Source organism: Pogona vitticeps, chromosome 12, assembly GCF_051106095.1.
Source record: "Pogona vitticeps strain Pit_001003342236 chromosome 12, PviZW2.1, whole genome shotgun sequence".
In the NCBI taxonomy this organism is placed as follows: domain Eukaryota; kingdom Metazoa; phylum Chordata; class Lepidosauria; order Squamata; family Agamidae; genus Pogona; species Pogona vitticeps.
The window spans coordinates 3,203,662-3,218,593 of record NC_135794.1 but is presented as its reverse complement, the minus strand read 5'-3'; the positions used below and the strand labels follow the sequence as shown (position 1 = coordinate 3,218,593).

The window sequence follows — 14,932 nt, the reverse complement described above, 5'->3', positions numbered from 1 at the left end:
ACCAGGCAGCAGCATTCAGCTTTTTATGGCTTTTTATCCGCCAGGAAAAGGCGAAGTTGAGTTGCGGCCATTTAAAATCTTGATCATTCTCAGCTCCCATCTTTGTTTAAATCCTTCTTCCTTCCATTCCCTCCAGTACCACCACCACCCCTTTCCGCATATAAAAATGTCCGAGAAGCCCTCCCACCCACTCCCCTATTAATATTTTGATGCAATTGCAAGCAAGGTCAGTGCTTTTCATTAACATGGAGGGAGAGGTGGTTCTTTTCAACTCACACTGTTTGTTTAACCCACCTCATTAGCCTCACATAAATCTAACTGACAATTACCTTTTTCCCCCCTTCCATCAGCAAAGCAAAGTGTATAAAGGAGCTGATTCAGACCTACGGCTCTACCGGCTGCCTTCAGCGGAAAACAGGGGCAGAGCGCTCCCCGTCCCTGCAGCCAAAGGACGAGTTACGAAATCAGCAAAGCCCATCATTGAACAAATGGGCTTTGCTCTTTAAAAAAAAAAAACAACCCATATTTTGCTTTTATGACACAGCACTGATTCCCACGCCAAGAGATATGAATCTCAGCAAGGTCATCCCGTAAAGTAGCTCAATAACTCTGAAAGGTCTTCTTCTCTGCCGTGGGTTTTAATTCCAACCCGAGAAGAACTTCACTGCCTACCTCTCCAGGTCTAAAGTAACTTCCACAGGCACGCAGTGACCTCTCATCACCCTTGAGCCGTCATGTCAGTTCTGACTCATGGCAACTTTGTTTGGGGTTTTCTAGGCAGAAAGTACTCAGAAGTGGTTTACCATCTTCCTTTCTTCTGCAGGAGATCCCTGGGACGGTGCAGCTGGCCCAAGGCCACCCAGGCTGGCTTTTCTGAGATAGAGAACACACAGAAGTGCTTTACCCTTCCCTTCCTCTAGGGGCAACCTTGGGACCGTGCAGCCGGCCCAAGGCCACCCAGGCTGGCTCTTCTCCCCGGAGGCACACAGTGGGGGAATCAAACTCCCCACCTCTGTCTCTGCAGCCAGAAACTTAAACCACTGAGCTATCCAGCCAGCCTTCAAGTGCAATAACTATACTGGTATTTAGATGTCATTCTGCTTTTCTGAATTTTTTTTTGTCGTTTCCTATGGATATTTTGGGTTTATGTCAAGAATTATAGAATTGCAATACCTCTGCCACCATTCCCTGTTGATGAATGGATGGAGACACTAGGTTAAAATGGGTGAGGTCGAAGGTTTTTAAGATGTCCTTGAAGAGACCGAATCCATGCCAGTCAGATGTATCAAAATAAACAATAAGAGTCTTGTAGTACCACAAAACTCCTTCACGGATTGCTGCCTTGTCGTGGCGAAGGGGCTTGAGTAACTCAGAGAAGCTATGGGCTATGCCGTGCAGGGACACCCAAGATGGACAGGACATAGTGGAGAGTTCCGAGTAAACGCAATCCACCTGGAGTAGGAATTGGCAATGCCACTCCAGTATCTTTGCCAAGAACGCCCCATGATCAGAAACAAAAGGCTAAAAGATATGACGCTGGAAGATGGGCCCCTCAGGTCGGAAGGCGTCCAACATGCTACTGAGGAAGAGTGGAGGACAAGTACAAGTAGCTCCAGAGCTAATGAAGTGGTTGGGCCAAAGCCGAAAGGACGCTCAGCTGTGGACGTGCCTGGAAGTGAAAGGAAAGTCCAATGCTGTAAAGAAAAATACTGCATAGGAACCTGGAATGTAAGATCTATGAACCTTGGGAAGCTGGAGGTGGTCAAACAGGAGATGGCAAGAATAAACATTGACATCCTGGGCATCAGTGAACTAAAATGGACAGGAATGGGCGAATTCAGCTCAGATGATTATCATATCTACTATTGTGGGCAAGAATCCCGTAGAAGGAATGGAGTAGCCCTCATAGTCAACAAAAGAGTGGGAAAAGCTGTAATGGGATACAATCTCAAAAATGATAGAATGATGTCAATACGAATCCAAGGCAGACCATTCAACATCACAATAATCCAAGTTTATGCACCAACCAGCATTGCTGAGGAGACTGAAATTGAACAATTCTATGAAGATTTACAACACCTTCTAGAACTGACACCAAAGAAAGATGTTCTTCTCATTCTAGGGGACTGGAATGCTAAAGTAGGGAGCCAAGAGATAAAAGGAACAACAGGGAAGTTTGGCCTTGGAGTTCAGAACGAAGCAGGACAAAGGCTAATAGAGTTTTGTCAAGAGAATAAGCTGGTCATCACAAACACTCTTTTCCAACAACACAAGAGGCGACTCTATACATGGAAATCACCAGATGGGCAATATCGAAATCAGATTGATTATATTCTCTGCAGCCAAAGATGGAGAAGCTCTATACAGTCAGCAAAAACAAGACCTGGAGCTGACTGCGGTTCTGATCATCAGCTTCTCATAGCAAAATTCAAGCTTAGACTGAAGAGAGTAGGAAAAACCACTGGGCCACTCAGGTATAATCTAAACCAAATCCCTTATGAATACACAGTGGAAGTAAAGAACAGATTTAAGGAACTAGATTTGGTGGACAGAGTGCCTGAAGAACTTTGGATAGAGGCTCGTAACATTGTCCAGGAGGCAGCAACGAAAACCATCCCAAAGAAAAGGAAATGCAAGAAAGCAAAGTGGCTGTCCAACGAGGCCTTAGAAATAGCAGAGAGGAGAAGGGAAGCAAAATGCAAGGGAGATAGGGAAAGTTACAGAAACTTGAATGCAGACTTCCAAAGAATAGCAAGGAGAGACAAGAGGGCCTTCTTAAATGAACAATGCAAAGAAATAGAGGAAGATAACAGAAAAGGAAAAACCAGAGATCTGTTCAGGAAAATTGGACATATTAGAGGAACATTTTGCGCAAAGATGAACATGATAAAAGACAAAAATGGGAGGGACCTAACAGAAGCAGAAGACGTCAAGAAGAGGTGGCAAGAATACACAGAGGAATTATATCAGAAAGATTTGGATATCCCGGACAACCCAGACAATGTAGTTGCTGACCTTGAGCCAGACATCCTGGAGAGTGAAGTCAAGTGGGCCTTAGAAAGCCTGGCTAACAACAAGGCCAGTGGAGGTGATGGCATTCCAGTTGAACTATTTAAAATCTTGAAAGATGATGCTGTTACGGTGCTACATTCAATATGCCAGCAAGTTTGGAAAACTCAACAGTGGCCAGAGGATTGGAAAAGATCAGTCTACATCCCAATCCCAAAGAAGGGCAGTGCCAAAGAATGCTCCAACTACCGCACAATTGCACTCATTTCACACGCTAGCAAGGTTATGCTCAAAATCCTCCAAGGTAGGCTTCAGCAGTATGTGGACCGAGAACTCCCAGAAGTACAAGCTGGATTCCGAAGAGGCAGAGGAACTCGAGACCAAATTGCTAACTTGTGCTGGATTATGGAGAAAGCCAGAGAGTTCCAGAAAAATATCTACTTCTGCTTCATTGACTATGCGAAAGCCTTTGACTGTGTGGACCACAGCAAACTATGGCAAGTTCTTAAAGAAATGGGAGTGCCTGACCACTTTATCTGTCTCCTGAGAAACCTATATGTGGGACAGGAAGCAACAGTTAGAACTGGTCATGGAACAACTGAGTGGTTCAAAATTGGGAAAGGAGTACGGCAAGGCTGTATATTGTCCCCCAGCTTATTTAACTTATATGCAGAATACATCATGCGGAAGGCTGGACTGGAAGAAACCCAAGCCGGAATTAAGATTGCTGGAAGAAATATCAACAACCTCCGATATGCAGATGATACCACTCTGATGGCAGAAAGTGAGGAGGAATTAAAGAACCTTGTAATGAGAGTGAAAGAGGAGAGTGCAAAAAACGGTCTGAAACTCAACATCAAAAAAACTAAGATCATGGCCACTGGTCCCATCACCTCCTGGGAAATAGAAGGGGAAGATATGGAGGCAGTGTCAAATTTTATCTTCCTGGGCTCCATGATAAGTGCAGATGGAGACAGCAGCCCTGAAATTAAAAGGCGCCTTCTTCTTGGGAGGAAAGCGATGACAAATCTTGACAGCATCTTGAAAAGCAGAGACATCACCTTGCCAACAAAAGTCCAAATAGTCAAAGCTATGGTTTTTCCTGTCATGATGTATGGAAGTGAAAGCTGGACCATAAAGAAAGCAGACCGCCGAAGAATTGATGCCTTTGAATTGTGGTGCTGGAGGAGGCTCTTGAGAATCCCCTGGACTGCAAGGAGAACAAACCTATCAGTTCTAAAGGAAATCAACCCTGAATGCTCACTTGAAGGACAGATCCTGAAGCTGAGGCTCCAGTACTTTGGCCATCTCATGAGAAGAAAAGAGTCCTTGGAAAAAACCTTGATGTTAGGAAGGTGTGATGGCAAGAGGAGAAGGGGACGACCGAGGATGAGATGGCTGGACAGTGTCTGCGAAGCAACCAACATGAACCTGACACAACTCCGGGAGGCAGTAGAAGACAGGAGGGCCTGGCGTGCTCTGGTCCATGGGGTCACGAAGAGTCGGACACGACTAAACGACTAAACACACACAGTACCACAAAAACCTAACGTGTTTTTATCTGGAATACAAGTTTGCGGACTATAATCCACTTCATTGTATGATGAAAAAGTGGGTGACAAGTTCACAACACTGTTCATTCACTCTTAACAGCTGTATGCATTTCTGCTAGGTTACAGCTCTCAAGTCCAGAGAGGAGAGGGTGAAATCAGCAGGCGGTAGAATTCGAAGCACTATTTTTTAGATAAAGAAATGAGTTGGCTCATTACTTAGCAGCTATGTTTCCCTTATCACAATTAGCGCTCTAATTATGCAAGCCATTTGTTTTGCCTGAAGTTATTAACCTTTGGTGTTGCCTTGGCTAGCAGTCCAAAAAAAATACAGGGAGGCACTCAACAGTTCCCTCTAGTGGCCAATTCTGATACTACAGATGGCAAAAAAATTGCCAATATACACAAGACAAACCCAAAGAGAATGCCAAGAGAACTTCTCATTCATCTCTCATGGATAAGATAAAATCAATCTAGGGGGACCCTGAAAGCACAAGGCAAGTTCCTTGTAACAGCAACAACAACATGCTGAGCTTTGCTAATAGCACGTATTCCACAAAGTACTACACACTGGCAGCTAAGCATGCAGAACAAACATTGTATACAAAAATGTCCATGAAGCCACCACTGAGAAGGTCACGTTACTACTTGACTACCCGTCATGGTTGGGAGGGTTAAGGCATTACAAAACGGTCATCATTTTGGAGCCCTCAGTCTACAGACAAGAAAGGACAGAGCTTTCAGACCTAATCCTGGGATGTTAAATCCTTCCAGAGTCAGAATCTGTGCATGCAGAACTGGTCTGTGTCTCAAAATCCTCATTATTAAATTGCCATTCTTACTCTATTTACCTAGTCTAGCTTTAGCAACACCCCAAAGGCGCTTCCCCTTGGTCTCCAAGAGGTCCCAGTGTTATATGTTGTGCCTTGGAAAGCTTTTTCCATCGCCCTTTGTCTTGGACCCAGTCCCATCTGTTTCATCTTGAACTATGACTTCCACCATGGGTCCACCTCATTCACAAATTCTAATCCCCGTTTTATAGTTTAATAGATGTCTGCCATTAGCCTTGGGGTCAGGGCGGGAAGGGAACTCTATTCCCAAAGCTTTCTATCAATATGAACCATTATTAAACCATGTACTTCCTGGCACGGCCTCAGATGTTTGGCTATTCCCTACGGTCAACTCAACTGGCTACATTTTGACGTTCTACAGTCAAAGCCCCTTCTCTTGAAAGGCACATTTGAACTCCAAAGCCTTTGCAAAATTAAGAAAACATATTAGGTTTATCACCCTAAGCTGCTTCATTTTAAATTTTTATCTCTTTCCCTCCTTCCTCACTCTTTCTTTGTAGCTGCCAACCAAACAGCTGAATTTCATTCCCTAAAGGAGTGCCATGTAGACATGCAAAGGATGTAGTGCAACATTTAAACCCACTTATTTAAAAATACGTATATAAACTAATACAAAACGATGCTTTGAAAGCCTGTTTTCACAAGTTCCTTTCTGTACAGTCCCTGGGATTTCAGCAATGTATTCTACATCGGCCACAAAACAGTGCAATAAACTACTCAAGCTAAGAATTCTCAGCATAGAGAATAATTCATGTTGTTTGTGTAAATGCAACATTTATAACCTTGCCAGCCTCCCAATGGTTCAAATCAAGGCTCAGAAACGTCCTTTTGGACTATCTGTCCCACTGTGCCCAGCCAGCCTGGTCATCCCAGTCAGCATGGCCCATGGAATCTGGGAAAAAAGTAACTTTTCCAAGATGTGAACCAGATGTAAGAGGCAAAAGAAGTAAGCAAAAAAACCAAAACAAAACAAAACTGGAGGAGGCACTTAGGAAGCATCTTGCCAGGGATGGGTTTCCAGAAAGCCCATCATGAGGTCAGGGGGTAATGGAACTTGGTGGCCAGGGATCGGGGCATTTGGGAACAGCGGATGGGATGGTCCTGCAGCCCAGGGGGGTGTCCTTGAAGCACTGGGTTTAAACAGGCAGAGGGCGATTTTTGAGGGTCACTGGCTGGCTTTGAAGCCAACTTCAAAAACACACAACAAGGATGGTGTAAGCAAACTATCGGGGAAATGGAGCCAACGCCGGAGCCATCATGCCGTTACACCAGAGAGTCGACTGAGTTTACAGATGGGACAGCACACCTGTGCCGTGGCTTGGTTTACAAGCCCTGGAGAAGCAGTAGGGATCCAAACCTGGAAGAGTTGCTTTTTGAGACTACCTCTCTCGGAATGCCCCAGCCATTCCGAGAGATGAGATTCTGAGGATCTCATCTCTCGGAATGAGATTCTGAGAGCAGCAGTCCGAGCCTGGTTGCAATAAGAGGAGTAGGGACAACAGCAAAGAGAAGACTATACATAGGTGTGTGTTTTTTTTGTTTTGTTTTCGTTAAGTACCTTCTTTCTGATTTGGGGCTACGCCTTAGAGACGGAGAAAGCCGCCCTCCTCTGGAGGTCCCCTTGTTGCTCGGGTAGCTGTCGTTACGGCCTCCCAGAGAGAAAGCCGCCCGGAGAGCCGCTCGCGAAGGATCCTCCTTTCTATGAAGAGGGACGGAGGTACGGATGGCCGAGATGACGTGTCCGGCGTAGGCGTTGAGCGGGTCCTCCTGGCGCAGCTGCGGCTGATGAGCCAGAGTCCTTTCGGAGCCCCAGTACGGCCCAGGCCTCCGGTAGCTCCGCTCGTAATAGTGTCCTGGCAAGCAGGGCCGGGTTTGCTCCATCACTCCGCCGTCGCAGCTCCGCGAGCAAGCCGACCAGGGCCCCCAGCTGCCCCAGACACCCGGGATCCCTGCATTGTCTTCCTCGGGGGCCGCGTTTTGCTCTTCTATCCTTTGTGGGACCTGGGAACAGTGAAGAACGAGCATGACACACGTGGCAAGAAATAAAAGTTTTGCTACTCATTCAAGGTCCTGGTGATCCCCTATAAAGCCCTCCATGGTCTGAGACCGTCCAGTCGTTTGGATCTCTGTCTGTGGAGCCAGAGGTTGGGAGTTTGATTCCCCCCCCCTCCATTGTGCTCCTTTGTCAGAGGATGGACTTGATGACCTCTAGGGTCCCCTACAGTTCTGTAGTAAAATCATCACCACCATCGTCATGATCGTACTTTCTGATATCAAAACACTTAGACACACCATGGCTTTCTGTCTTGGAGCAAAGCGGGGGGGGGGGGGAAATGGTCACACGGACAAACCAGGTCACCCCCCTCACTCTGAAATTAAAATGCACTGGATTTGCCAACCCCACACTTGATAGAATGCTTACAACCCTATTTAGCCCCGACTGATCCCCTCGTCTACCAATATGGAGCTGATTGCTCTCACACACTCCGTAAGACATCGTCTTTGCCTCTAAAGGGAAATGTCTGAAGCCGAGACCTGTCGCCAAAGGTTTTGCTTCCAGCCTCCCAGCACAATTAAGATGAAGATCTGAGCGCCCAGCCCCGAAGTCAAAGATCAGGGCCAAACTCCAAAGCAACTCGGCTTGTCGGAATGCATCCTTGAACCGTCAAAGATGAGAAAATCAGAGGTTTGAACAGGCGGCTGTTTGCAAATGCTGCTTTTGAGACACAAGGACAACACCGGGAAATCCAGCCCGCCTGGATTTCATGGTGGACATCATTAGTGATGATTTGGCATTGGCAGACCCACCCATCCGTCCTCAGAAATTCTGCCCCAACAAGGTCCCCTGATTGCTTCATCACGAGCCAAGCCATACGAAAATCTGCACAGGATTGTAACTAGAAAACAGCAAGTGCAGGCTGTAACTGCATACAGGGGTACGGAGTGCTCCTGTTCTCGGTCCTCATCAGCCAGCTAGCTCTACCCTTTTCCAGGTCACTTCACTGCCAGAGAGTGACCCACTAGGGAGATCCCCACTCTTTGTGGCCAATGGGGGAGTCAGACTCAAAACTTCTGCTCTTCCAGGGTCAAACCAGATGCTACGAGGGATGTGCATGGCTTGCAATGAACCTACTTTCCTTCTGACAACATGATTTCTTCAAAGCCATCTTTGCCTGCGCAAAATGAAAATTAAGTCCACGTTTGCCTTCTAAGGACCAATCACAAAACAGCACGCTAAATGCAAGATGCGGACGTGCGGAAAATTGACGTCCCAAAACCGAGAGAGAGGACCTTGTCTAAGCGTGGAGTAAGTGCATCATCTTGTTTCATCCAAATGGGAGAGAAAAGTGATAAAGCCTCCATATCTCCCATCCTGGTCAGAAGGAGCAAGCAGGATTGCCGATAAGGTGGAGACCCTCCTTCTCCCTTCCCCGAGGATACCTCGGTTATTATTTCGCTGTTCAACGGGGCTAGGAAAAGATCTGTTCTTCACAGAGGTTGATCCTATTTCTATTGTTTCGAGCTGTTTCACGGCCCTGGAGAGCACATTTCTCAAAGCTGCAAGGCATGTGTCAGGTTTGCAGAGAGCTCAGACTCTTCCCTTAAAATTATTCGGTTACACGAGGGAAGAAAGGGAGAAACCAATAAGCGGCAAGTGCTGACCTGCAGCTGGAGGAAGGAGAGAGAAGGGGGAGGGGGAGGCAAAAACCCCAGCTGTTAAAACCTGGAAACAGCAGGAGAAGCTCAAGATAAAAGGGGAACCTTGGAACGCTCCAGGCAGCGAGAAAAGGTACAGTTTCACCACGTTAATCCCACCACTCAAGTCATCCCGGGCGAAGGCCCTTTGGGCATATTTCTAGATGTTCAAACATAGGGGTAAAGGTAGACAACCGAAAGAGAAATTCAATGTGGGTTGAAAATTTCATTGGGGTGGGTGTGTTCTTTCCTAGGGAAGAAAGGCTACAAATGTTGGAGGCATGAACCCCGTCTTTTCGCAGCAATCAACATCACAGGCATGAAGAACAGGCCGTAGAAAGGCAGAGGGGTGCCCCACAGAGCCCGTGACATAGCAATTGTGCTTGCATTTCACTCAGGGATGGGTGGGGGCTCAGTAGTTAGGAAGGAAGTTAAGGGAGGAAGGAAGTGAAGGGAGGGAGGGAGAGGGAGGGAGGGAGGGATGAGAGGAAGGAAGGAAGGAAGGAAGGAAGGAAGGAAGTTAAGGGAGGGGAGGGATGAGAGGAAGGAAGGAAGGAAGGAAGGAAGGAAGGAAGGAAGGAAGGAAGGAAGGAAGGAAGGAAGGAAGGAAGGAAGGAAGGAAGGAAGGAAGTTAAGGGAGGGGAGGGATGAGAAGGGAGGGAGAGGAAGGAAGGAAGGAAGGAAGGAAGGAAGGAAGGAAGGAAGGAAGGAAGGAAGGAAGGAAGGAAGGAAGGATGGATGGATGGATGGATGGATGGATGGATGGATGGATGGATGGATGGATGGATGGATGGATGTAGACTATGCATTTCCAAGGTGCATTTACTAGAACTGGCCCCTATTTATTTGTTTATTCATTCTATTTTTATTTTTATCCCACCCCATGAGTGGCAAGGTTTCCATTCCAGGTGGCAGACAAATCAAGAGGGAGAGGGAGCCAGAGATGATGCAATGTGTAGAGCATTTGATACTTCTGCATTTTCTGGCATTCGAGGTGGGGGTGGGGGGTCTTGGCACAGATCCCCCCACGGTGACGGCAGTCCTACTGTACATAACAGCTCTGGCTGCGTTATGCATGTCAGTCAGGATTAGAGCCATTGGGTGGTAACTAATCTGTACCTGGGTTATGTATCCTTGAATCCTTTCAAGGAGAAAGGCAGGGCAAAAAACATTTAAAATAAATAAATAATTTTCAAATAAATTCAGCTAATCCTTCAACAGCAGCTGTTTCCTTGTGTTTTCGAAAAAGCAGAACTTCCGAGTCTTCTGCGGTGGGTGGGTGTTTGTATGTGCGGGGGAGTGATGGTTACGCATTAAAGCACATTTATGAAATATGAATTCTTTTGCAGATTTTTTCTTAACAGACCACCGCTCATCGAACTTTGCCTACCCGTTTGCCAACGCTATTATTACTCTTTAAAAACCTCTAATGGCAAATGGCTTCGTCAGTTACCCACCTTCAGCATGATCACACTTAACCGTCCCTTGTCAGTTTCTAAATTATGTCCCTTCTGGGGTGGGATTTCAGACGTATGTGACCCAGGCAACAAAAAAATAACTCATTTCTCAGCACGATCTTCTGTGTTTCCCATTGCACCAAACATGCATGTTGGCTCTGGGCCTCATCTGGACATTCCCACCAAAACAACAGTTGTTCCTATGCTATTTAAATTGCTGCCTAAATTATAACGCCACTTCCATTAGACATGGGGGGGGGGAACAGATCGTCTTGAGACCTGGTCAACAGTTGTTGAAATTTCACTAAGCAAGAACACCCCTAAGGAGGAAATATTACTGGAATGAAAAGCCATGGTTACTTCAAAACCAACTGGTTTTTACACGGAAGCGAATATGTAATAAGGACTTTGAAATGGTAATTTCCTAACATGATGTACTTGATTGAGATCCAGAGCCTACCATGTGAATATATAGTCACTCATCCAACTTTTTTTAAAAAAAAAATGAATTCCAGCATTTGTTCGTTGTTTATTGTGCTGTTCCTACCCAATATTTCTATCACAGGTCTCCCTGGTATTACTCAGAGAAAAGTTACATTCTAAAAATAAAGAAGAGCAGGAACAAATTTACTGGTATACCAAATGCCACTCTGCGCTTATTTTTAAATGTTAGTTTTAAAGGGCATTCCAAGGCATTTTTAGAAGCATTTTGATGAGGAATTTTTCAAGTTGTATCTCTCTGTCTTCAGTTCTAAGTGGCACAATGTTTTTTATGCTCTTTTGTAAGTATTCTGAAGTATTTTCAAAAGGTAATATCAGAACTGGCCACTAGAGGGAACGAAAAAGTAGTACTATACAGTACAACCTCGTATCCATGAGGAAGTGGTTTCAAGCCCCCCCCCCCCCCCGGGAATGCTGAAAAATGTGGATTACAATAAATGCTATTTTAATAGCTAACATAATACTGTATATTATATAGCATGGTCTCTGGCTCCCTCTAGTGGCCAGTTGCAGTAGAGACATGGTGAAAACATATTTCTCTAGCAAACACTATACAGTAGTGCCTTGCAAGACGAATGCCTCGCAGGACAAAAAATCTGCAAGACTATTGTTTTTTGTGATCGCTATGGTACCTTGCAAGACGGTTTCTTCTATGCCCATGCTTCACAAAATGGTGTGTGTTGTTGTTGTTTTTGAGACCGATGCCTTGCAAGACGATTTTACATTACATTCGTCTTGCGAGGCACCACTGTACATAGTATTATCTCCAGCTCCCTCTAGTGGCCAGTTCAGCTAGCTTCATGTTTAGAAATATATGTTGCTATGATTTTTTTAAAAAAATATTTTTAATATTTTCGGACCATGGATAAGTGAATCATTGTATACTGATCCTGTGGATAAGAGGTTTCTTTTTTTAACTGTACCCTGTATTTGTCAATACAATGCTTTACTAATGGATAATGCAGCAACCTGTTTTGTTAGGAAACAAAAAGTATCTCAATGTGCTGTTTTTTAAGACTAGCATTTCCAGTTTTGGAATGGACAGAGCTGTTGCCCTTTGGCCTCCAAGAGCAGAGTACCCAGAGTCGGTGTTCCTGCCTATTTGGGGCTGACAGGCACACAGCACTGAGTACAGGCCACCAGCACCGAAGGTTTGGTCGAGATCAGCAGGACATGACTTGAGAATTCCCACATGAAACCAGACATGGAATGTGAGCCGGATTGCAGAGATTCCAGCGGTGCCCTACGCTGTCAGGACCCCACTCTCAGAAACAGGGCAAGGAAAGGGGATTCTTTGAAGAGCGGATGACAAGGAGTGAAACCAGCAAATGTCTGTGGCAGGTGATAATTGTGATTCTCAGTCTGGGGCAGAACGAAGCTCCCCATCTCGGTGGGGAAAGCGGCCGTTTTCGTCATCCAAAAAAAGGCCCATAGAGCAAAAAAAAAAGAAAAGAGAGAGAGAGAGAGAGAGACTGGACTGCCTGGGTTCAGTGGGAATCACGCCCCAGAGGAGCACCAGAAAAGATGGATCTGGGTTATCCTGAGACAGTGAATGCCCTGGCCAGTCTAAGCAGCCACTGTCTGACAGGGAGGATCGGTGAAATTCCGTCCAGTTTGCCTTCAAATAAAGATATGAACTAGGATGCAAACTTGAAGGTCATCATTCTCTGGCTATTGCACTTTTCTGAACCACATGGAACCGTTCCCTGATCAAAAGGGGGGAGGGGGGGGAATGTACAGCCAGGATCTATACGTTAAGAGAAAAGGCATATAAAAATGCCTACATTCTGGAGAAGGTCTACCAGGGAATGTAGACAGCCCTTTGGTAGCGCTCTCTCTCTCTCTCTCTCTTCTGCCGATCAAGGAGGCTGAGTGCCCTGTCCAGATGGAGACAACTTTGGACATTTGCGCCGTCTGGGATGGAGGAGCAAAGGAACCCTTTACGAACCGACGTCACAGAGCTGAGACAGAATGAACTTGGGAGTGGAAAAAAGAAACAGGAACATTTAAAAAGGAAACGGAAGAGACGGAGGCGTTCCATCTCCTGACCGTCAAGGCTTAAGGCGTGTGGCTCACCAAGGTCTCGGACACTGATCTCTTTCCTGCTCTGCTAACAGACCCCTTTCCCCGTTACAGATGACAGAAGGCATTCCGCAAGGAATCCCTGCCTGTATAATCAAGCAGTTAGTCTTCAACGTGCTCATACGACGTTTTTGTCTTGCTTAGCCTTTCGTTTTTGCCTGATATGCTGGCACAGGCTAACACGGCTACCTCTTCTGAAACTAGTCCAAGGAAGAGCGGTAAAGAATTCAAAGGCCTGCTTTTTAATCCTATTTTAGAGGTACAGCAATGGTGCTCCCCGACGCCATTTTTTAATTTTAATCACGGACCGCACAGCTAAGTTTTTTTTTCAATCGCTGCTGATTAATGTCAGCGAGGGCATTATTTCTAAAACGTTCCAGCGTTTTCTTAAAAAGAAGAGGCAAAGCAGAAATGATTTATAAACGTAACAAGCAGGCACATATACAAATACAACCAGGATAAAAGAAGGTATGCTTGTAATGTGTTACAGGTATCTGGGGATAAAGAAGTGGAAATGAGATTGATTCTCACCCATTGCTGCAGATTCTCTTCCCTCCCAATAAGCGTTGCCATAAGGAAATATTGAACTATTTGCAAATATCTTAATGGAACATTCATCCCAGTTTCCAAACCTTGCAGCCTGGGTATATTTCCTGTGCTTACCTTGCAGAGCAAAACCAGATGGGCAAGGTGCATGCAGAGGAATCGTAGAATTTCCTTCAGTGCACGGTGAACCCTCTGATCCTTAAGAACTTACATACGTGCCTCGTGTTAAGCTTAAGAGGAAGCACATGTGTGGGGAGGCGGGAGGCGGGTGTGACGGAGAGTCAGAGAGACTGGTTTAACTCAGATCCTTTCTGGGAAGGCGGCCTCCAGCTGCCATGGGTCGCTGGTCGGTCCCCAGTTCTGTTTTGAACACGAAACCTCTGACCCTTTTAGAAGATCGCTTCTGCCAAGCTTTTAAATTCTTTTCGGGGTGGGACTGGGAAGCATCTCACAGCAGAGGCAAAGGCTTTGCGGTCCTGCCAAGTGATTTATATGCAAGGACTCCCCTCCTGCTGGTGGATAAAACCTACCAGAGAAGAATGCCATCGGCGGGAGAGGGAGAAGTATGGAACCCAAAATCTGGTCTAGACCTAACCGTGCAGAGGTCTAAGTCCATGTTGGCTAGAATCCCCTTGTCGGGGTCAGCCTGGCCTTCAAGGCACCCTGGAGACAAGAGCAACACTCCCTGGGAGATTCCACCCCCCCTCTCCCCCCCCAAAAAAACCCACTAATATATTGAAGCTTTTGTCATTCTCAGGGTGTGTCCTATACCTTAAATCCCTAAGCTGGGAAACATAAATCATGGAGGTCTTCTGAACACAAGAATTCAGGAAGCACAGTTTTCCATCTGCCTTTGGGCCAAGCCAGAAGTGATGCCAAGAGATATGTGGATTAAAAAGACCTGCCATTGTGTTTTGCTAATTCGTAGCACAGTGAGAGGGTCCCAGAAAAATAGGGGAGGAGAAACTGAGGACAGACATAGGTCATCATTTCCTTCTATGCACTTTTCCTGAAATCACACACACACACACACACACACACACACAAACACACACACAGTGGCTAGGCCAAAATCTTTCAGGCATTGTAACAGAGTTGAAAGGAGCCTAGAAGGTCATCAAGTCCAACCCCCTGCTCAAGGCAGGAACCCAAGTCAAAGCAGACCCGAAAGATAGTGGTCCGTGTTGGAGCGTTCACCACCTCCCAAGTCATTGGTTCCGTTGTCGTACTGCTCTAACAG

General features: G+C 46.0%; 1 protein-coding gene across 2 annotated transcripts in view; it reads right to left on the bottom strand.

Annotated features, from left to right (window-relative positions):
* Window positions 1-14,932, bottom strand: part of THSD4 (thrombospondin type 1 domain containing 4) — a 275,769-nt gene that overhangs the window by 219,829 nt on the left and 41,008 nt on the right. For both annotated transcript variants that reach the window (XM_072981651.2, XM_072981650.2), the window contains one exon: window positions 6,969-7,411. In XM_072981651.2, coding sequence (XP_072837752.2) covers window positions 6,969-7,411 — 443 coding nt within the window. The remainder of the gene's footprint in view (window positions 1-6,968; window positions 7,412-14,932) is intronic.